This window comes from Geospiza fortis, unplaced genomic scaffold, assembly GCF_000277835.1.
Source record: "Geospiza fortis unplaced genomic scaffold, GeoFor_1.0 scaffold428, whole genome shotgun sequence".
In the NCBI taxonomy this organism is placed as follows: domain Eukaryota; kingdom Metazoa; phylum Chordata; class Aves; order Passeriformes; family Thraupidae; genus Geospiza; species Geospiza fortis.
This window is the reverse complement of record NW_005054409.1, coordinates 363,589-387,632: the sequence shown is the minus strand read 5'-3', so window position 1 is coordinate 387,632 and position 24,044 is coordinate 363,589. Positions and strand designations below refer to the sequence as shown.

The following is a 24,044-nucleotide window of genomic DNA, read 5'->3' as shown; positions in this document are numbered from 1 at the left end:
CTCAGGCTTTTGTGAACTGATTCAGTGAGCAGGACCTGTGGAGCCAACTCCAGACAGCTCTAAAGCAACTGAAGTGAGCACGGGGAGGAGACTGCTGTCACTTACAATGGTAACAACAACTTGCTTCTCTCAAAGCTGAATATTTAGAGTTGAAAGGATTTAAAACAAGCAGTCAGTGAACATTTCTCTCCTTCTGTAGGTGAGGTTGCTGTGCAACCAGCCTGATGAGGAGCACGGGCTCTGGAAATTAATCATGCTCACAATATTCTTTTGCTGCCTGTAACTCACACGCCGAGGGAGCGATGAATAACACAGTTGCAAACCACAATAGTACGTGTGAAAGGAGAAGCATCTGACACACAAAGGGCTAGCTGGCAGTTTACAAGACCTGAGGGTAGAATCCACCGAGAGAAATCTACAAACAGATATATTTTATCTTGACAGATGAAGAAACACTGCTCATTTGAGATACCACAGGCTGAAACCTTTTACTTAAGTAATTTCTCTTCATGCCTCAGCTATGAGGCAGAGCACCCAATGGCAGAATCTGGTTGAATGCCCAAGTGCTGCTCCTCATTTTCCCTGACAGCATCCTCATGTCTATCAATCTGAGCCTCGGCAGGTAATTTCAATTACAGCACAGCTGCTCTAGCCCACAGCCTTGTTTTAGGCACCTACATTAAAAGCTGGGCTGAGAAATTGAGAAATGGTACAGTCGTTGTTTTCCACGTGAGACACGTTCCTGTTTTGTAAACTATGGCATGATTTACTGTTACACAATTACAAAATACTTCAGCAACATTCAAAATGAGACTCAGGACTTACTTCCAATACACTCAACTCTAATAAAGACTTTCTCCAATCAAGCCTTTCAAGCACAATTCATCTGACCAAATATTTCTCCCCACTCGCACTAGGAGAAGTCAAGGTTACTAACTCTGATACTGGCACCTCTATAGAATTATTTAGGTTGGAAAAGTCCCTTAAGACCATCAAGTCCAACCTTTAGCCCAGCACCTCTGTGTACACCCCTAATCCACACCCCTGAGCACTATACCTACAAATCTTCCAAATAGTTGAGGAGGGATGTTTCTCCCCAACTCCATCACTATCTGGATGTTGAAGGTTCTGATCTGCCCAACTCAGAGCCACAGCTGGAGCAGTTTGAAAAGAAAAAACTGGCTTCCATCTGTCACAAACATTCATACCCTCTTTTGAGAATCATCCCTTCTTATCCTAGACTTCCAGGTATGAACCATTTTCGAATCTCACAAGGATAATCTGAAGAAATATTAAGGATAATTTTGATGAGTTCAAATGCTATAGTGAAAAAACAAACACAGGGAAAAAGAAACAAAGCCCAAGGAAATATCTGTCTTAAAAGAAAATGCCCTAAACCTGTTTATGTGTTTGAAAGCTATTTGGACCATACCCTTAATGAAAGAGTCACAGAATATCCTGAGTTGGAGGGGACCCACGGGGCCACTGAGTCCAGCTCCTGGCCCTGCACAGGACAGCCCCACAAATCCCACCATGGCCTGGGAACACCACCCATAACCACATGCTTTTAATTTTCAGTCAGCCCTGAAATGGTCAAGCAGTAGGACTTGATGACCATTGTAGGTCCCATCCAACTGAAATAGTCCTTTCCACTTTAAATTACTGCAGCAAGGACTCTCATGTCATAACAAAAACTAAGTTGCCTCTTGTAGATTCACAGAACTGAGAAAATTGCAGTCTAAACCTAAGTTCTGTGCTTTAGAACAGACAACTTCCCTGGAAGATACTAACTAAATAATTACATCACTGGCACAGACATATTTACACCCCTAATCCTATTATTCTCCTACTGTAGACAGTATTTATCACAGAAAAAGACCTGTGGAACAGAATAACATCAAGTAGGTTTTCCTTGGTGCTTTTTTGTTTGGTCGGGGTTTTTACTTCAGTGGTTTTTTTGTTTGTTTGTTTGGTTGCTTTTTTCCAGGACCATTTCTAGGAAGACAAAGCCATTACTTGCTTGATCTTTGTAGCATTGCAAGTTTTCACAGAAGAAACAATTATATACAACCTATTGTTCACTTACCCTGCTGTCTCTGTACACATCAAAAACAACTGAAAAGGAGAAAAAAAGTTAATTGTAAAAGATATATAATTTCACAGAAGATGTCTAAATCTGAATAGATACTTGTGTACACAGTACAATCTGCAAAGTCAATATGTCTAATTAACTACAAGCCAGAATTGGCTATACTTCTAAGAGGGAGCTGAAACATTTCAAGAACTATTGTTAATGCACTAGGAAATCAGCTGCTGGGTTTTTCCATTTAATTCTGGCTTCTTCTGTTGATTTTTCTCCCATGAAGAATATTTGATAAACTCTTAGCCCAGGGAGCTTATCCTTGACATTACTGCTGTTTCGTTTTCAGCAGAACAGAGACATTTAAGGGAAGGATCAACACTTCATTGTGTTGGACATTGCACAAACACTTAATAAGAGAAGGTTCCTGCTCCAGACACTAGAATTTCAGCAGCTAACAAGACTAACAGGTTGCAGGAACAAAGGGGTCGGTGGCAGTGAAATGGCCATGTTTGCTGTCACCCAGAGCAGACACAGCACGCCTAATTAATATGAACAAATCCTTCAAACAGCCCCCTTGCCACTCAGTGACTGACTCAAAGCTGTCTTGCCTGGTTCCACTGCTGTTCCTCCCCCTGCTTTAATTAAACATGACTCTGTATGTGCAGCTTTCCATCAGCTCCTGTTCTGTATGGTTAAACAAACCTTTGAGCTGTCTTTCTATTGAGCTAGGGAAATCAACAGGGAAGCATTCAGGATGGCTACATGCAAAAGTCGTACCAGTTTAGTAGGAAGAAAGGAAAAAGAAAAAAAAAAGATTTAGAAAAGCCTCAGACAAGTGCTATATTGTTAGTTCCTTCACTAATAAGGGAATATTTCAGCTAAGAGATTTCCCAATACACGTGGATAAACTAAACTCAGGATGTGACTGCAGAACACTTGAGTCTCAGGAAGCTGCCTGTCAGGAACAGGGATGTTGACTGATCACATCCCTGCATGTAAAGCTTAATCTGACATTTCATGTGAAGTTGGCTGGGCTAAGGGCAAACCACAACTCCACAAAGCCAAAGCCAGTCACGTAGCTGGTTTTTACCATGCAGCCTAAAAATCCTCCCAGCTTTTGCACAAGCTGGGCTGTGTCAGTGCCAAAGGCACTCCAGGATTAAGTGCTCTGCTCTTCTAGGAAGACAAGCCCTCAGTGGCTAAGCCAGTCATCAATGCAAAGGGGGTACAGGAACCCCAGGATTTCTTCTCCAGCTGTTCAACTGAACTTAGTGCCTGCACCACATCCTCTCCTTAGTCATAGCCAAAAGATATCCCTTGCATCTGAGGGTTTCTATAGTGAGGCCTGTCAGCCTAAAGCAAGCCCATGGCAATCACTGAGGCTACTGGTATTTACTGGGATTCACACAGCTGGAATTCAGGCTGATTGCACTCTGGTGACTGGTTCAGGACAGGCACAAACATTGAACAAGAAGAAAAGCTGAATTATTCCCACTCTCAGAGCAGCAGTGTCCTGTGCCAGTGAGACTGTAGTGAAACTTCACCAGAACCTGCTCTAAACAGAGGGAAAGCCAAAGCCCAGCTCTGCACTTTCAACACCTCCAGAGCACTGCTCTTACTGGGCTCTTACCAAAGGTATTTAGATGGTTCTAACATAATTTAGAAGTATTTATAAAGCATTCATCCATCTGTTATCCTACTGCTCTGACTCTGCAATGCTTCAGCTGCTCTGACTCAACTCTTCCATCTGGAGATGCTACCAGACCAACTGGAAAAAGCAGAGCAAACAGCATCAAAATCTCCAATGAAACAAGAAGTCAGGAAAAAAGCTGTAATACCTTTCCTTTTAAAAGCAAACAAACAAGCAAACCCAGATTTTTATTGTTAACAACACATATGCTACCAGGCAGTGGATCAAAGGAGATGATGGGGGATAAATGTAATGTGGTTAAAAAAGAAACACCCACAAAAACACAGAAAACATTTTCTGCATGGCATTTCTCTGCAGATGGACCAGCATTTAGTGGCTAAGAATAAAAGGTTAACAAACCTTCATGCCAGAAGGTTGCCCTGAAACCTCCTTTCCCTCAAGGCAACTCAGATGGCACCCTTTACATAAGATGACATTTCAGACCTTTCAGTTCACCAGCCAGCCATTTCAGAGCCTAAATCTAGGCATCAATTTCCAAAAATAGTGCCCTGAATTCTTATCTATCAGTTGATTACATACCAGCTAAAAATACATTGAAACACAGAGGAAAATTAAAAGGCAGTAATCAGAATGCCAGATCTATATTACTGATCTTACTTCAAAATGTAATGGACTTATTAAATTAATGTACTATTCTACTGATCTTCTCCAAGCAGCAGTCCATGAGAACTTCTCTGGGCTGAAACAGAGCAGCTTTGCAGAGTAAAATTATTAAGAATTTCAACATAACAGAGACTGGCACTTGAAGGTGCCTTTTTCAGACAGTTAGAGAGGGCAGATCTATTTGACTGCTCTGGCATCTCAGAAAAACAATTAATGATGTTAAAAACCCACCTAAAGGTTTACTTTTCAAAGCATTAGACATGACTAAAACTGCCAGAAAATTTTTGTTTATGGTTTTCTGCTAAGCTGAAGTTTCGTCCATGCCAGACCTAATTTGAATTTCTTCATCATGTTTTTCACCACTATTGATCACCCATCATGATGCAACAGCATTCAATTATCACTAAACCATGTTAGAAAACTATTTCAAATCAAATTTGCTAAGGACTTCACATTTAGGGAACAACACAATTTACTTGGACTGATTAGGTGTATCAAATACTGTGGCCTTTATTCAAAGGTTTTGGCACCTAACCTGGTGTGCATTGATATTCTAGAAGAAATAATTAAAACTTCTTTTAAAGAAACTTAAAAATCCTTTATTCAAGGAACACATCAATAATTTAGCAGCAAACATCTGACAACACCCACAGATACCCTCAAGATACTTACAGTCTTCATCCAAGAATTTGTATTGTATGTGTTTCTTGAAAAACTCCTGGATGGACCTACAGATCTCTTCGTGCTGCTTAGAGATATGATCATAGTACTGGGTGTAGTCCCTCTGTGATATACCTGTCAATAATTTCAGGTAATTATAATTATAAAGAGCTCTAGGTGTGCAAAAAAACCCAACCAGAAAAAAAAAAAAGGCAGTTCTCAGACACAGAAGATGGGATTTTCTCAAGTTTCTATCTTTATTAGTGACTTACTGTTTGGCTTTATTCTGTTACACTTAAAGTACTTCCATTAGGAATCTCTTCCTTGAACAGCTCTGTCCAGAATTTTGTGAACCTCATATATGTACACACTTTGAATATTTTAAAGTGAATTTCAGGAGGAAACTTTGCCTGTGTTTAAATTTCCAGGTCCCATCTTTTCCTTTCAGTTTTATTCCCTTTGGTTACTCTGGTCCAAAACTTTGCTCTGCACATCACAATAGGGACCACAATTTGGAACAATGAAATGCCAGGAGCGAAGGCTGAGCTTGCACATTAGCAAAGCTAATATCCAAATGCTTGGATACCACAGACTCTCATTTAAGTGATTTTTTAAGTGTGGAATAATATGTGCCAGCTTGATAAGGACTACAGGTGAATTCCTAAATCCCCAAATCAGTGGGATGGCATGCAGGCCAGTACCTTAGTGCTCCCATTTGCTCCCTCAAGGGTTTTCTTGCCTATGTAGACAAACCACCCCTCCCACAAGTTCTTAATTTCATACATTTGTCTACAAGACACTGGTTTAAAATGACATCAACAGGATTATACACTTGCATGCATCTTGAGTGACAAGAGTTCTCATACAGGATATGTGTCAACATAAAACATTGCAATACCCTGCTTGACAAATGTCAAACCCAAGACCTGCCCCATCACTGCAGAATGAGTAATTCAGGCTATTTACATACAAAACCAGACAGAATTCCCCAAGGAAGATGTATCAGTGACCTCAGTTTGCTGTTTTAACCATATACAAAACACAGAGTTTTACTGTAAGACAATGCTGACTACTGCCAAAGATGTGCCCTTTTTAAAAAAGTTCATATAAAAAATTTGTGATGTCAGTGGAACTTTTGATTTTTAATACCACTGCAAAGCTTAAATTGAATCTAAAAAACAAAACCCAAAAGTTTATGGCATCTAAGGGGATGCAGATGTGTAACTGGAAAATCATTCACTATACTGCAAGCATCATTCCTTAGTTTGACTGACAGGCTTATTAATTTTAAGAGTATGGGAACATATTGTGAAGAATCTTGGAACTATCTTCAGAAATGCAGCTGGAGTGCTAGCTAAAAAAAATCCCATACTGGCAGATATACTAGGTTTCAAAACCTGGCCATGAAATGTACAGAGTGCTTAATTAGCCAGTGCACAAATGCTTTGTATCTCTGGCAGTTATGGTGTTCCAGCATCACAAGGCAGGACAGGATTCAGCTCTCCTCCCTTCAAAAAGCTCTGTCAGGAGCCATTAAGCAATACAGACTTAATGGGAAATCTCTGCTATTAGGAAGATAAACTCTGTTACAGAGAGTTGTAATACACTTGCAACTGGCATAAATGGAGAGAAAATGGGAAGATGAGTACAGGAACACCAGACAGAACAGCCAAATAAAAGGGCTTAGGAGAATGGTGTGTGTTGACAGTACCTGGATTAGCACAGCTGAAATACCTGTGTGCAGCTCCATAGGAAACCCAAATGAGGAAATGAACAACAGGGAGTGTGCTCCTAAAGGTTCACAGAGGTGGAACTGGATGGAGCAACAAAGTGCTGACAGCTCCCAACAGGTACAAAAAGGCACAGCCAAAACAAGCCCACACTCACCATGCTAAGACAGGAGGAACAGTGAGAACTACAAAGCCAATACCTCTGGCCTTCCATATCACAAGGAACCCTGGACAGACCACTTATGGATATGGAGCTTGGTGCTTGTGAAAATGTAGGCATGAGACAGGCAAAGTGAGCAAACCTGGTTTTATCTTAAAGCAAAAAAAAAATCACCTTCCTTCCTTTAGAGTCTGTATTTGCTCCATCACTGCTATAACACTTCCTTGTTAGAAGAGTTTAGGCAGAATGATTCAACCTTGTTCAGAACAAATGTGCACTAATCCTGTGCTATTTGAGTTTCTGTTCATCTCTAAAGATTTCATGGTAGACCACACCAAAATCAAACTTCAGAGTAGTAATTAGCCTGAAATTAAACCCCTCAATTCAAGCACCGGTATGTGCACTGGGTATCTCATTTCCTGCTATAGTCAGCAGAGAATAGTCAACACTACTAGAGGAGTACAACTGAGCTAAATTTACCCTAAATTACCCTAAATTTACCCTGCTCAGCTGCCTACAACACATGCTCTAGCACAATCTGCCTGTTCTCCAGCTGCCAGAGGTCTCCCAATGCACCCACCAGCTCTGTGCATGCTGTGGATGGATACCCTGGCTCTTCAGTGCCACTTGAAATGTTTTACATTTAGGAGTCTGCACTTGAGTAACAGAACAACAGGCTCTAACTAAGCTACACTGAATTTAATATGGACTCAAGACACCTCCTACACCTGTGGAGATGTTCTGACCTCCCCAACTTTCTGCATATAACATCCTCATGGGTTCATGTATTTACAGCACAACACACAACTGCCTCTGTATTCATTCTGCAAGTTGAGTCGATGCAATTTGCTCCTGAATATAAAAGACTCTGCCTTTGGGTGAAGTTTCTGAATTAACAATTAATTTAAGAATATTCCCACTGTAATGGCAAGCATGCTGAGCCGTCAAGCTTTCAAATACAGTGAAAAGTGAGATGTGGTAAACCACATTTTAAACTACAGAAAGAATAAACCATTAATTTCAGAAATGAGGTGTGGAAAGAAAGAGCTTTCTTCAGCCTTAGCTCTCATTCAAGGAATGAGATCGGAGAAACTCCTCAAAACTTCATCCAGTAATTTTGTTTTTAAGAAATTCCTTACCTAAAAGCTTGTTTTCCTTGACAAAGCATCTGAATTCTGCACCAGGGATTAGTTCACACCATTTGCGAAGAACAAGCTGTGCAGGAAAACCAAATGACAAAGCATTGTTTCAGAAAAGTAACAGCATCCTTTTGTCAACAGGTCTGCCTTTTAGAGCTACAGTTTTGCTGTAATAAGATGACCACTGATACTAAAGAATAAAACAATCTTAAATCTGCAGTTCATATAATCATCTTTGAAAATATTTTAAAACAATTAGATTTGATAATCATTTCAGAGAATCACAGAACGCTTTCAGTTGGATGGAATGTCTAAGGACCATATAGTCTAAACTAGCTTAAAGCAGAAAGGTTCAGATTGGATGTTAGAAACCATGAGGACTGTCAAGCATTGGAAGAGATCCCTCACAGAGGCTGGGCAGCCTCTACCCACTGAAGTTTTCAAGACAGATTTTATAAAATGCCAAGTGAGACAATATGATCTCATTCCTTACCCAGCTTTAAGCATGAGGATGGATGAGACACCTCCTAGGTCTTGGTCTACTAGGGACCTCCTGAGGTCCCTACCCACCTTAATTATCTGATGCTCTTCCACTTTGTACAGTATTTCTAACTGTGAACTCATTTATGAAACAACTTCCAAGTTACATTAATGATAAAGCATGGAAAATAAAAACCCTGCTGTACAACACAACAAATCTGTCATGGAATTGGCAGAAAGTTGCTCCCTAGTCAAAGGAGCTGATGAGCAGAATTAAATTTATCCAAATCAACCTCTATTCTGGTACACACCCAAGCAGAATTCTGTGACGCCTTTGAAGGCGCAAACCAGTTAAAATAAGGACACAGGACAGAAATAGAAAGCAAACTATTATAGTCAATAGGACAGACTGCCTGGGAATTAAAGCATCTTTCTGGCACTTTCTCAAGTTTCTGTATTGCCTAAGCTGAAATATTCTGAAGGATTGATGTTTTTAAAGGCCCCAGTTACTGCTAGTGGATGCTGGAAACTCCCAAACCCTTTAAGCTGCAGCACAAAGCTTCAGTAACCAGAGATGACATTCCTAACTATGGTGTTAACATTAAACTCTTTGTTCCAACTTTTAGATGTCCTGTATCTTTAAAGCACACTTGATAGTGCTTTAAAATAAAACAAGGTTCATTCACTTTTGAAAAGCCTTTAAGCCCACTGCATGATGACAAATGTTATATTTACATAAAAACTATTATTAGAGAGATGACTAGATGTTACCACAAGAGCAGTAGCTCCACATTAACAGTTTAAAGCATCTCTAGCTGAACATTTTGATCTGGTAACAAACATAGGAAACAAGATGTGACAGAGCAGTTCAGGATGTCCCCAGCCACTGCAGCAAGCCTCACCCTTGGTAACCTCAGTGTGATGTTCACAAGCAGCTCACCATCAAGAATACATTTATTTGAGGTACTGAACTTGTCCTTCCTGTCACAACCTGACAGACATGAGAAGACACTGCAAGGAAGCTTCTCAAGTCTGCACTTCAGCCCACCTGATCTGCAATTAAATGAACTTCTTATGACCTGCAGTGCTGAACCAGACTTCCCTTCATATTGAAAGCAACACGAATAAAACAAACATAACACATTTAATGGACAGAAACCCAGCCACAAATGTCACCCAGCCTGTGAGCAATTCTTTTAAATTACTTAGAAATCATGCAAGGAGTCCTACCTCATAGTTCAAGGAAGGATCAGGGGAATCATCAGTACAGTGAATAAATCTGGAAAAGTAAGGCACAGGCTTCAAAATCTGCTTTACATGTAAGATTTTAGCCATAGTGAGAAAAATAACCCCAAACTGAAACATAATTGAAACCCCAATAAAAATAACCCCAAATAACCCCAAACTGAAACAGTTCTCATGTGAAACAAAAGAACTACTGTTAAATTATTTCCAATATGTACAAAGCAATAACATGCAATACATAACAACTCTCCTTTTGACAATTATCATGGGAAAAAACCAGAATAATCATCTCTTTTATTCTAGTGCAATTTGGAAGCACTTACATCCGGACAGGGATGTGTCCCAAACGTCAGTGTTTATTCACTGCTGATTTATTTCTGTTTGAATCAACAGTGCTGCTCTTTTCCCCTTGTATTGTTATGTTGGCATAACTGAATTCTCAAAAAACCCAATAAACTTGAGCAATCTAATCCAGTTTCACTGCAGCATGTTTTGCCAAGTACTTCTAATGTTTAACTTCCCAAACCACACAACAGAGACACATCATTGTGCCTTACAGCAGTTCATTTCCATGAATAAAGGATGCAAAACAGCACTGCTGCTCTGCACTCCTGATTCCATAGCATGGTATTTTCTAGATTAAGAAATACTCTTACAAATCCCTTGAGAGTGGGAATAAACAAAACTATTTCTACAGCTCCAAGCAGATGTCAAGGTTTTGTCCCTTGTGAAGAGCTGACTCTGTTGGTCTCCTTTCAGGAGCTAGCAAGAATGGAGTTATAAGCCAAGTCAACTTCCATGTACCTTTTTGTCATTTCACAGTAAACCTTGCAACAGATTCTGTAACTTTCAAAAGGTATTCACAGAAGAACATGTGTTTTTCTTCCAATTCTACTCCCTGACCTTATTGGCAACAAACTACTTGGAAGCACAGAACTGTGTTAAGGGTCATTGCTGAGCAATAGTCCTAAATACAATACTTACAGGATCTCCTTTTGGCAGAGAACTTCATTCAGCAACCCAAAAGTCTCATATAAACATTGCATTTGTAAGACATGGCTTCCCAGCCTTTGGTTTGAAGTGAAGAGCTATTGTAAGAGTTCATTCTGTATGCTGCCAGCAGAAATAAATTTCACACCTTTTACTTTAGACTTTAATATCCACAACACACAGAAAAGTAGGGCAGTACAGGCAGGCTTTCCAAAAGCACAGTGATCAAACACATCATATATATATCTGTAAGCCTGTGTAAACAGATAACATCCTTCAGCTACAGTTTAGATTCCCCTCAATTTAAGATCTGTCAAAGCAATAGAAACAAACCCATGAGAGCTTACAGTTTTGCTAGAGTCAGAATTCCTCCCTTACTGGAGTATATGCCTATCATGCTGCAGCCAATAATAAACTTATCTACAAAGGCAGCTGAAGTCCAGCATGTGGAGTTTTACAGTGCCTGCACACGAGGACTGGTATTACCTCTCACAGGCTCCGTATCTGAGACTGGGGTACATGCAATCCACTTCATTCCAATTACAGTCTTTTCCAGCAGCCAAAAAAAAAACCCAGCCTTATAATCAAAATTATTCCTTAACTCAACCCTCAAATGTTTTGGGTAAGAGCTATGTGAGGAAGGATGGTTCCTCTTCCCTTCTAAGTCAGAAAATTAAATCCTTGGGTGCCACCCCAAGCCCCACAGACTGTGTAGGTATCTCTGCAAAATCAAGCAAACAGGCAAAAATACTTCAAGACATGGTAAGGGTATTTTTTTTTGACCCTTAATGACACAGGACTAAGTAAAAATGAGGAAAAAAATGGGTGAACACAGCACAAGACAAAATAAACTCATGTTTTTGTAATCTAATTTTCCTTCTTGATATTATCATGAGTTTTCATTGACAAAAAGCTACATTTGTTCAGGAAGTAAATTTTGGGCAACTTGAGTTTGCAGTTTTATATTTTTTACCAGCTCACTGTACGATTTATTGCTGAGACCCATCTCTACTTGTGTATTACAGATGAGCTTTTGATCTCTAGAGGCACAGTGCTAAGTGGGGTGGCTTCAACTCACATCCTATTCAGGTTTGGACATACTTGAAAGAAAAATCAGAAAGATGTCAGGAACCCCAAACTGAGACATGCCTGAGCTGTGTTTTCTAAAGCCGCTGAAAACTATTATTTTGAATACTATGAGTGAAAGGATCAAACTCTTCTGTTGTGTTCTGGTCAACAGCTTTTTGACAGAGTTAGAAGTCAAGACCAGAAGGATCAAGATCTCTTTATATGTGGCAGCTCTATGTCAAACTCCAAATGCAAATACTTGACCGCAGGACATGCTACAAAAAGTGATTATGCAGGTCAGTTTTCAACACTAAGAAAAGCAAAAGGTTGGCAAGTTTCTCCAGTACCTATCCTGCTAAGAAAGTCATGAACTCACTGCAAATCACTGAGAGAATTAGGAACTATTATGAATATGATAAGGATTGTAAAATTTATTCTGTACCTGATACTTCCCTGTTATTATCTCATGGTTTATTTTAAAATCTTATTTAAAAAAGATTAAGGAGAAGTTTTTAACAGCCTTTGAACTGTATCTTTATTCCTTTATTATTAACCTTGCTGCAACTCTGAGGCCTAAAAGAAATAGGAAATTCATACACCACTGAAAAGAGAATCTTGTACCACACTGTAAATTGCTAGGAAAAAATGAGCAAGAGTAAAACCTCAAAATAAAAAAAATTGCCATCAAAGGCCTCATTTTCCACATCCTCTCGTGTGCAACTGCCTACCTTGAAACAGTTTATATTAAAGCCTTAACTATCAGCTCCTGCAAAAAGATACTGGAGTGCTAAGGCACATTCTTCATGGTCCAACACTGCCTCCTATGTTCTGTTAGGAGAACACAGGCTGTTATTCCTCCACATCTCAAAACACTGAAATTTCCCTACAATCTGGAATTCAATATTAAAAGCACCAAGTTTAGCATCAGAAATGTTGTCAGAATGCAGAGGCACTATCACATCATTAGAAGTACTGCTAATATTTCTACCAATCTCAAGGTGAGCAATCGATCATGTTTTAACAAAACATAGTCCACCCATTCTAACAATAAGGAAAAAAATGTATTTTACACCAATGCATCCATCAGGGCTATACAGAGCTTTTTGTTCAAAAGAGGTGTTTTAGTCACTCAACAGAAATCTCAGTTAGAAAGGGATTTTTTTTAATCACATATACTCAACACTAAATTTCTGAAAGCCTACATTAATTCCTGAAAAATTAAGATCACACCACCCACAAGATTTTTTGTGAACTCAGCTAAGTAAAATACAACGCTGACTTTGAAGCAGAGACAACATCAACTGCATTAATGAGTAAATCGCTCTGAAGTCTTGGTTAATTTATTTAAAATTAACATGCTGGAAAAGGTAATTTATTAGTCTGAACTCTTCAACCAAGGTGTCAGCATCAAGAGAGAATACAAACTTTTAAAACAGTCAAAGCAATTTAATCATGCTCAGTATATTTGCAATGAGTTCATATTTTTTAATAGTTTGTATTGAAGCATTACATGGTTGAAGTTTTCTCAGAACTTGGGACAGTTGAGAATTACAACAAGGGTATTCCCTGAGCTGAACAATGTTTAGAGGCAGACAGGAATTGGGAGAGGAAGAAAAAGGCAAAGAAAGTGATTTGTCTTAAGTCCCACATCATTGGCTTAGATTTCTAGGTCAAATCCCAGGTCTACAAATTGCCATTGCAGCATATTTACCATATTATGACCCATGAAGTGGATATTTAAGTTTATATAATTGCACAGGAAACAAAACAACACCACCAAAAAAAGGGTATTCAGCATTTCAGCTGTTACTTATGCAGGGCAAGAAACCTTTACACCATACTGAGTATTATTGACAAAGTAGAAATATAGTGCATTTCTCCTCTCTCCAAGTAGTCCTTCCAAGGGATTTGGATGCATTATGTATGTAATTTTCATTTGTTCAGCACTTCAGGTTCTTGTGCCAGCTACATTTTTAATTTCTGCTTGCTAAGGACTAGTGAACTGGCAGCTAATCACTAGTATAATTAAGGACAACCACTGTTCTGATTTAGCAATAATCATTGCACTGTTTGGGGACATTCTGTACAAATAACTTTGTAATTTAGAAATACCAAGTAGAGACTGGACAATAATATATGCTTTAATCAAGTATGACATATTCATAAATGACAAGATGTACACAGAGGCCAAGGTGATTTCCCACAATCATGTCATAAGCTTTACCTTTTTACCACCTTAGCTGTGCTATCTGGTGGTCTTATCACATTGGAAAAGGAGCATAAATGGACTGGGGCAGGGGAGTTTGAGGTGCTGCCTTTCTGCAAGAGGTTATTTTCCCATAGAAGGATCAGGAGGAGGGAATGTGCCTGCTATGGGCTGCTCAGCCACCACTGTTCTTGTGTGAACTTCAGGTGAAATCACTGATGCTCCAAGGCAACAGCCACACTGTGAAACCCCACACCACAGCCAGCAGAACGTCCTCACTGCCCCTCCCACCAAGCCAGGGCTGACTGCAGGGGTGAAGAGCTGAGGCACTGACTGGAACTGACACAAGATTAATCCAGACAGAAAAGACACTGATTTCAGTATCAGTGAAGGTGGTTGAACCAATTCATTCTACCAATTCATACAAAGAGTTGCCACATCTAAATCAAGTGGCACTTGCTGAACACTTGCTTGTCTCTGAGACTCACTAGAAAACAGTTAACCAACAGGAATTCTGCAAAGAGCTCCGGGTATTTTTTGCTGGACCTCTTTATGCATGAAGACAGTAAATACAAACTCCATACTATTTAACATTCTCAAAGGGATGATGCAAAGTGTGCAGTCCTTTTCAGACCTACAAGAATCAGTCCTGAAAGCCATTGCAACAAAAATTTTACTACTCAACTCTGTGAGCAAGCCATCCTCCAGACACCTCACCTCTCATTAGGGGAAACCATGAAAAGCAGCTCCTTGGGAAGGCACCAAAGGCTTCTGAGAATTCACTAACCTCCAACATGTAAACTATAGATTTGTCATCTCCCTCATTCCTTTCATTCTCTGTGACCCCAGAATCATGAATTCTCATTCTTCACAATTGTTTCCCAAGCCCAGCATACTTTTCAAACTGTTTTATCACTCCAATATCTTCTCCCCTCCTTCTCCTCAGTCTCTTCCCCAGCACCTCCTCTCATTGCATGTTAGGCATGGTGTAAAACCAAACATCAGAATTGGACTTACAGCCTTGCTGACAAGAGCCCCTGTTCCCCTTTTTTTCCTCATGTACCAAAAACTGGGGGAAGAGAGTCTCATTAGAGTTGCAGGAATAAAAAAGAAGGCAGTTGCACGGCATTAATGTAACTGGTTTCACACTTTAAAAAGAAAATTTTCATCAAGACATACGCCACTTGACATGAAACTTACACCTATTACCCCCTATAAGGCACCTAGAACAATGGCTCTGCATTTGACTGAGTCTCCTGGAAGATCCTGTACTGTAAATAAGCATTGAATAATTATGGGAAAAGAATCTCTCAGCCATGGATTGCCCCTTTTCTGTGAAATTCTGCTTGTCTAGGAAAGACAAAAAAGTAACCATAGTAACAGAAATATCAACTCCAGTAATCTCATTTTCTTTCAGAAAAATGCTGTATTTTAGAAATGAGTGACATAAATCAAGGAGATGCAGGTACTACAGGAGGAAACTGTTCCTATACAATTAAATACTCCCTTCATGTGAGCAGATAAAAATCAACCCCAAGCACATCATATTTTTCATTTTATCTGTAACTGCTATCCTTAGTCACCTGGAATGCATTTGTTTCAAGAGCTACAAGAACTTGGGTTCAGAACAATCTCTACAAATATGTGAAATATGCTAGCAGAAGTCTCAAGCATCTTCCAGGCAGCCACACAAACCTCAACAGCTTTAAAATAAGAAGACATGGTAAAGTCACACTGTATTACCATAAGAAGTGGCACCAATAGGGAGGGTAGCAACAAGTAAATACCAGGAGGGGAGGGAAGGCAAAAAATCTCAAGAATACAACACGACTTGCTCTGGAAAGGAAGTCAAAATAATATGTTCTTAGTCCATACTGTCAAGGCACACTGGTTGCATGTGCTACTTTAATGTGTTTCTGGTTTGCTTTTGGCTTTTCCTGGCTGTGCAAAACTAAGATTGTCTGCTGGAAATGGACTTACGGCTGAGTGAGGTCACGGGTGATGAAGTCTGAACTCTTGAAGAGGAGGAAGATGTCACTGAGAGCTTTACATTTCAGAGAGCTGTTCATTGCTATCCAGTAGGCATCCTAAGGAAACACAGAGATTACCTGAAACACACCTTTATGAGTAGGAGAGACTGCAAACTTCAAGTCTATCTAAATATTATGCAAGGTTTGAAATACATGCAGAAAAGTATTTCTTTTTGTTTTGAGGAAAACTTCATTAGTGGTTAAAAGAGACAAGATAATTATTGATTTTCTTGTGAATACTCTGATGAAAGTAGTGCAAATTCATTTGCAAAATTAGGTTTTTTGCCTTACTGCTTCCAGGGACTTTCTCGGAATGCTTGATTGAACACAATGTCTCTTGAGAACACAAAACAACAATATTTGGGTGCACTCATCCTTACAGTATAGTTAAGAGCACTTAAAATTAACTAGAGGAAAGTTTATTGCCTTTTTTTTTGCTTTTCATCTTTATACCAGGTAAAGGTTTCAACAAGTATCCTGATCAAGAAGAGCCTGCCCATCACACAACATCTGTAACCAGGATATAGGTTTTAGATAGGAAAGTCAGTGCTGCCATGCATCAGTCTCCCTAAAAATGCACCATCACCACCTAGTGATAGACAAGATATCAGTGAAGAGGTGGATTCCACTTAGAGTAAAGAATCCACCACTTCAGTGATACCTTGTGTATCGCTTCTTCCTTCATCAGAATAACTAGTCTCCTCTTCTTTCCAAAGCATTGAGAGAAAACAAACACAAAATATTTTGTATGACAACATCTGTTACAAGTTTTGGGAGCCAGCATTCTTACCCTTGGAGCGCTCCAGTTGAGTTTAGGAAAAACACTGCCACCCAAGGAACTTATTGCTTCCTGAACTTTAGCTGTGAACTCGGGAAATTCTGGTGCCTGAACAAAGAACAACAGCAAAAATATAAATTTCTATACATTTAATAGAAGTGTAGCCATCTTCTAAACACTATTAGAAATATATATTGCGTTAGAAATAAGTCCAAAATCAGTATGAACCTTAGAAACATAGCGCACAATAAAATCATTTAAATAAATCACTTTATCAAATCTGTCATTTTTTCAATCAGAGAAAACTGAAAAAGCTCCCACCCAGTTGTCACTCTCATCACTAGCAAATATCATGGAACTTCAGGAGAAAACCCAAAACATCATAAGAGCCACCATGAAATCAGCAACAGCTGGCAAAAATACAAGTCAAATAACCAAACCTTAAATCCTTACCTGTTGGTTTATATCCTATGGTAGATTATTGTATACAAATAAGATCCACTAATATTTAAACTTCTAAAGAGTGATTTTAGAATTAAATATATCTTTATAAATTCATAGGCAATTTGAGAGACAGCTGCTCATTTAGGCTCTAGTTTTATAAAATGTTAGTAATACTTTAATTAATCAGCTCTTCAATTAGGTCTTAAAGTAGTTGGTTAACAATATATTGATTCAAAATAGAGGACACACTGCAAAGGTTGGACTCAACAACCTTGCCTTGTAAAGAACATTGAAAATGTAAGATTGAGGTAAAAAAAACCCAACTCTTCAGGTTGCTCCAAACTCTACTCTGAATGTGATGCTACAGAAAATAAACAGGTTGCTGACCTTTAAAATAATATGAAGGGATTTGAAGCATATGTCAAAGATTTTTCATATAACAGGATTTATAGCAAGAAGTACATAGCAACACTATTTCTGCCTATTCTGAAACTCAATTCAAAAGTAACTCCTAGGCTAAAGCTAACTGATGCCTCTAAAACAACAAAACCCTCACAGCCATACAAGTGAATAAAAAAACCTCATACATGCTGGCATCTCCTCACTGCAGCTTCCCCAAATGCAAACATTTAGAAAAACCTTCTCACATTTTAGTGCAGTGACCTAGACTGAACTTCAAGCATTCTGAACCTTTCCTACATACATTACCTAGTCTCCATGGGAAACTACACTCGGAAAACTGAAACGACCACTTCTCTAATTTTATTTTTAGACTTTCAGTTGATTCTAGAAACTGCTCCTGCAAGAAGTAAAACTCTTCATCCACTGCATTCTGATCCAAGCTTCACTTGTTTTGACAGGAATCAGGAGTCCTACCATATATGTAATACCAGCACATACTAAGCCTCCTTGGGAAAATGTTCCAATGTGTTATTTGATTAACACAAGAAGATAAATATACACACAAGAGGGAAGTTCTACAACTGCATAAACAAGCTGGACTCCATAATTTCCTGAATTTTGAATGCCTGGCTTTGTAACCATTAATATTAATGCAAGTTATTCTAAAAACAGAATTTAGTGCCCCTCCACTTCCCTCATGAGGAAGCTGTAGACTTACCTAGATATACTAGAGCCATTTGCCCTGTGCTCTTCTGACAGGTAAATACCTCTTAATTATGTATTTCCTTATTGTGTTCTACATTATAACAGAATCTGACTCAAAACTCTGGTTTTACTTATTTAGCATCATCACCGTGAGCTTTGCAAACCATATGATGGATCCTAAAACCCTTGTTTTAAATTATTTACAATTAAGGGAATCTAGGTTATCAAAGGTTAGATATTTGAACTGAAGATTAATCAGTGTGCACAAATATATTAGTTTTAAACTCTAGGCTATAAATTCTGTGCTAGCAGAAGCACCACTCAAAGCAGGGTTGTGATTATATGGCACCCAATCCAACATGAGCAATTCCCACCCTGATGAACATTAGGGAGCTAAAGGACTGAAGTCACAGCATCGATGGCAGACAAGTGCCTTGAGTACTTTGACAGTGACAGGGCAACAGCAAATTAAAAAAAAAAGATGCAAGAAAAACATCAAGAAAACCTGGTTTGCATCCACTATGATCTTGATTCCATGTGCAAGGAAACCATAAAGACAGGAAAAGAAAAAAAACACAATAGCGAGAGATGTACTTAGAAGAAATAATGGCACATCAAGAGAAAAGTTGTGAAGATTAAGCTGCAGGGGCTTGGTTTCTTCTGCATCCAGTCTGATTAAATAATTTGGAGATACTCAAAGCGGTGAAAATGAAAGAGCTATATTTAGAGCTGTACTGCAGTTCATTTCCTAGGGTCTAACAAGTGTATGATTGTCAGGGATGAAGAAAAGTGTTTTATTTTAGTTAAATAAAATTAAGCCAGCAAAACTTTTTGGAAGTTACAGACATCTACACTGCCATCCATCTAAAATGGTCTGAAAAATGTTAAATACAGCAAGAGATATCTCTAACCAGCAACAAGTTTGTATCACAAGGCTGCAGAAAGGAAAACTGCTGACAAACCCACACTGGGCTTTTACAGGACCTTACCTTAAGTGTTGTAGTGTTCTCATCATCTGACCACTGTTCAAAATAAGAACAAACCAAAGGTTACCAGCTTCCTGAGCCATCCTTTATAATTTATGAGAATATCAGAATTCATGCAGCCTCTTAAAACATGGAGTTCAAATCATTGCCCCAGCCAGCATAACATCACCATCCTGCAATTATTTTGGCTGTTAAGTAAGACAGGAAAAACACTGTACACTCAGCAGAAGTACTACTCTAAAGTATTGATAAAAAAATACCTGTATTTATTTCAAATTTGATTTATATTAGAAAGATGGACATTTCAGAACTCAGTCTTCCCTATCTACAGCTTGTCTCCAGCTCCAGCACTTCCATCCTTAGACCCATGATCCATTAGCTTCACTTTTATTTCTTTTTCATCTCCTTTTTGTACCTTCTGTCACTTTGTAATTACAACATTTGTCAGTGTTTTCCCTCTAGAATGGCCTTCTGAGTTACTATGGCCTCAGAAACTTTCACTGTTTCTTGAAGTAACTACTCCAAATGTACTCCTAATTTTTCAGGGTATGAAACAGCATTAAGTTCAATTTCAACATTCCCCAATCATGATTACAAATGCAATTATCAAGATATGAAAAATAAAGTCTTCTGTGGAAGAGCATAGAAATATCTTAAACTTTCCCTGACTTCACAGAATAAGTGATCACATTTTTATGTTTTTCATGGCAACTACCACATGACAATTATTTCTGTGAAGGACTCTCCACGCCTATAATTATGCAGAAAAAGTTATAAACTCATCTTTTTCTCAAGAGACTTGACATTAATTTGCATTTTATGACCTGTATCTCCTCTGCATCATCGCTCCCCTCCTGAGCATGACTTGGCGGATCTTCTCTGAAAAGAAAAAAAACAAAACAGGAAAAAAAAATAAGCACTGGAGTTTGACTTGACCATGTCCATTACATTTCCAGAGCATTTACAGCTCTTGATGTCAAAATGTTTTCATAAGAAGATTAAACATCAAAACCCTGGCAGAGAAAAATCAGAGATGCCAATACTGAAAACTAAAGACCAAATAACTGGCATTAGGCCTAGGTCCTACTCTGAACACTTTGCTTCTTTCAAATTAGCAGATCACTTTTTGCTCTAAAACACCATAATTGAAGCTTTTTGACACCCTGTTCAGGATTCTTTTCCAACTTTACTGTACTCTGACACAAACTTTTTTTTTAATAAGTTCAATTTAAATTTTTGCCTCCATACTCCCTTTGCAAGTCAAAATTCATAAACGTTGAGTTTCAAATGCTGACCTGTGAATTTCTGGCTCTGAAAAGAATGTTCTCACATTCAGCACATAGACAAAAGAAGATCCTGTGGAAACTGGAGAGTATAGCAAACAGGGCAAGGTCAAATGTACATCCCTGCCAAAAGTCAATTCTTAGACAAGCTAAGTCTCTGCAGTCCCTCAATGCACTTCCACAAGGACTAAACCATCAGTCTAGTTTTTGAGATCTAGAGGTCAGATAAGGGTGCACTGAAGGTTAGAAGCAATCTTGGTCTTGACTGCAAGAAGATCACATTCACTTATAGCTAAGGAAATTAAATTCAGTGAAAAAAACGGTTTCTAAAAGGAATTTTAACTGCAAACATCTTAAAAATGTAATTTAAGTCGATCATACAGCTGTCCATTACTCCACTGAAGACAGCAAAATTGTAAAACACAGCTGTTAAGTAAAACCTTCAATTTCAGCTTTTCTGAAGCTTATTAAAATAAACAGCTGCTGCTAAAGAAATTCCACAATTCTGCAGAAGCAGGTGACAATACTACCTCTGATCCAAAATAGTTTAAAAAACAATTCTAATTTTCTGAATATCCTTTAATAAGAAAGACAATTTAGAAATTAAAAATTAAACCCTTTCATGTTTACAAGGAGTTCAAACAGCTTGAATTTTTATATAAATTGATAGCTGATAAATCAAATCAAGCTCCCTTTCACACACAGCCTCACTGGTTGCTCTGCAAGGGGCAAACTCCCAGTTAGGGAATCAGGGAGTGAGGATTGATTTCTGACTTTGATCATTAACAAGATGCATGCAGCAACCATTCCACAAGGGAACCACACAGTGAGATCCTACACAGAAACAAAGAGCAAGGCCTGTGTTCTTACCAGCTGCTCCTGCTACCTCTCCATCTCATTCTTCTCCATCCAAAATCCTGGCATAGGTGTTCATACAGGACATTCAGCTTTGTCATATGCATGGATTACCCATATGCAAATAATTATATAAAATGTTACTAATTATTGAGTCTTTATGTAGCTTATTTTATTGAGAATTAAGCTCAGGTAATGCCACTTCACCCTTGGACTGGCATGGGACAGGTCAAGCCTGTGAATTGGACCCAACCAGATCCAAAGAAGCAAACACAAACCAGCAGCTGAGCATCCCAGAGACTGGTACTCTCCCCAAAGAAGGGTGGAGAAAAAAAATGAAAGGACTTTGTCCACTTGGTCTAGAAGGAATTGTAGTTCATGGATTTTAGGATCTGCTTCAGGCACCAGCAAATCCAGCTGTACTAACAACAGTCAGCCCATTCACATGCTCACACAGTGCGAGGTTTACTGCAGTCACACTGGTCAAATTGAAAAACTCATTATGCTCAATACAATATGTATATACAAAGTGGTGCTGTGAATAAAAAATGGCATTAATACTTGGAAGCTGGGGAGAAAACACACTTTACCTTCCAGAAACCACCAGTGTTCCATCATCCAGCAAATACTCTTTCACATTCTCTGGCAGGGGAAGAATAACACTGGAAGAAATGTGAAAATCTCTTTAATACCTTATTGTTACTTGTTATAATAAAATCCTAGTGGAATAAAAGAATTTGTTTTTTTCATAGCCCATATCCCATCAACACTATGTTTTATCCTCTAACATTATGGAAGAAAATTCTCTTTCACCCATCTTATCCCTCACCCAAAAAACCATTGCCCATTTTCCCTCCATGGATGCATAGGACAAAAATTTTAGATTAAATACACAAAATGCCCCACTCCTTCATAGCTCTAAGAAATTCCAAGTAAAACTGTGTGCAGCTTGTGAGGAGACAACATGTTGCTCAAACTAAAGGTTTTCCTTCTGAAATCCAAATCAAAATATGCCATCCTAATGTTCCAAAAACGCAGGACTATCACTAAACTTACCAAAAATAAACACTAAGAAAGATAAAAGATCAAACGCTTTGATTACTAAAAGCACAATGTCAGCACTTTTTGATCCAGCAGGGCAGCTATCTCAACTTTCCTGAGCTACTGGTAGTTCTTGTAACCATCTCATGACCTGAAGCACTTTAGAAACTGCAGAATTTCCTACTGGCTTCCAGAAATACACACAAACACCAAGGTGGCCACTTGGGTTGGACCTATTCAGTCATAGTTTAACTAGGAACAGCAGTGTGGAGAGCAGGATGTGGATAATGAGAACAGTGTGGATATCTTCTGATGCTCAGCATGGAGTCCCATCAGGAGAGCAGGGAGCACAGGGGTACCTGGCCTGCCCCGGGGCTTCCCAAAACACTCCCTTGGGATGTAGAGACAAGACCCCAGCTCCCTGGACTGCAGCTGATGGCTTAATCAATGCTTCATGACCTCCAGGCCAGCTCTGCCCCACGCAGGTCCCTCTATCTGACCCAACCCCACAGAATCCCAGAATGGGTCAGGTTTGAAAGGACCACAGGGCTCATCTGTTCTGACCTCCCTGCTCAAGCAGGGCCATCCCAGAGCACAGGGATGTGTCCAGACATTTCTGGAATATCTCCAGTGAGGGAGACTCCACAGCCTCTCTGCACCATCTGCTCCAGCGCTCGGTCACTGCACAGGACAGAAATTCTTCCTCATGTTCAGGTGGAACTTCCTGGGCATCAGTTTCTAACCTTTGCCTTCTATTGCTGGGCACCACCAAGCAGAGCCTGCTCCATCCTTTGGAACCCCCTCTTTAGATATTTATATTCATTAATGAAGTCCCCTCTCAGTCATCTCTTTTTCCTTCCAGTACCTGAAGGGAACTTGCTGGAAAGATGGAGCAAGATTATTTACAAGAGCTTGTAGTGACAGCACATGGGGGAATGGGTTCAAATTCAGGGAGAGTCAGTTCAGATAGAATTTCTTCCTAATATCTTTCTTGTGAGGGTGGTGAGGCCCTGGCACAGGCTGCCCAGAGAAGCTGCGGCTGCCCAAGGCCACGTTGGAAGGAGCTTGGAGCAACCTGGTCTAGAGAAGGGTGTCCTTGCCCATGGCAGGGGATTGGAACCAGAAGATCCTTAAGGTGCCTCCTAACCCACACCATTCTGTGCTCCCCGAGGCTGAACAGGCCCAGCACCCTCAGCTTTTCCAGTCCCTTAACACGCTCGGAGCCCTGCACTGGAGCCGTTCCAGGATCTCCATGTCCCTCCTGCTCTGAGGAGCCCAGAAGCGGACATGACACGACACTCCAGGTGAGTCTCGGCAGGGCTGAGGGGAGGAACAGGACACCCTTCCTCGCCTCACACTCCTCCCCACACGCTCCCCTAATGCCCGCACCGCCTCTCCCAGCCCCCGCCGCCCCTCACCGCCCACACCTGCGGATGGGGACTGCC

At 39.6% G+C, this 24,044-nt stretch overlaps 1 protein-coding gene across 1 annotated transcript in view; it reads right to left on the bottom strand.

The window, feature by feature from the left end:
* Positions 1-24,044, bottom strand: part of CDC123 (cell division cycle 123) — a 30,441-nt gene that overhangs the window by 5,913 nt on the left and 484 nt on the right. The window contains exons 2-11 of the mRNA XM_005426281.3: positions 24,027-24,039; positions 22,149-22,220; positions 20,245-20,299; positions 19,424-19,456; positions 16,896-16,991; positions 16,056-16,162; positions 9,797-9,845; positions 8,087-8,162; positions 5,070-5,192; positions 2,087-2,115 (exon numbers count right to left, since the gene is read on the bottom strand). Coding sequence (XP_005426338.2) covers positions 2,087-2,115; positions 5,070-5,192; positions 8,087-8,162; positions 9,797-9,845; positions 16,056-16,162; positions 16,896-16,991; positions 19,424-19,456; positions 20,245-20,299; positions 22,149-22,220; positions 24,027-24,039 — 653 coding nt within the window. The remainder of the gene's footprint in view (positions 1-2,086; positions 2,116-5,069; positions 5,193-8,086; positions 8,163-9,796; positions 9,846-16,055; positions 16,163-16,895; positions 16,992-19,423; positions 19,457-20,244; positions 20,300-22,148; positions 22,221-24,026; positions 24,040-24,044) is intronic.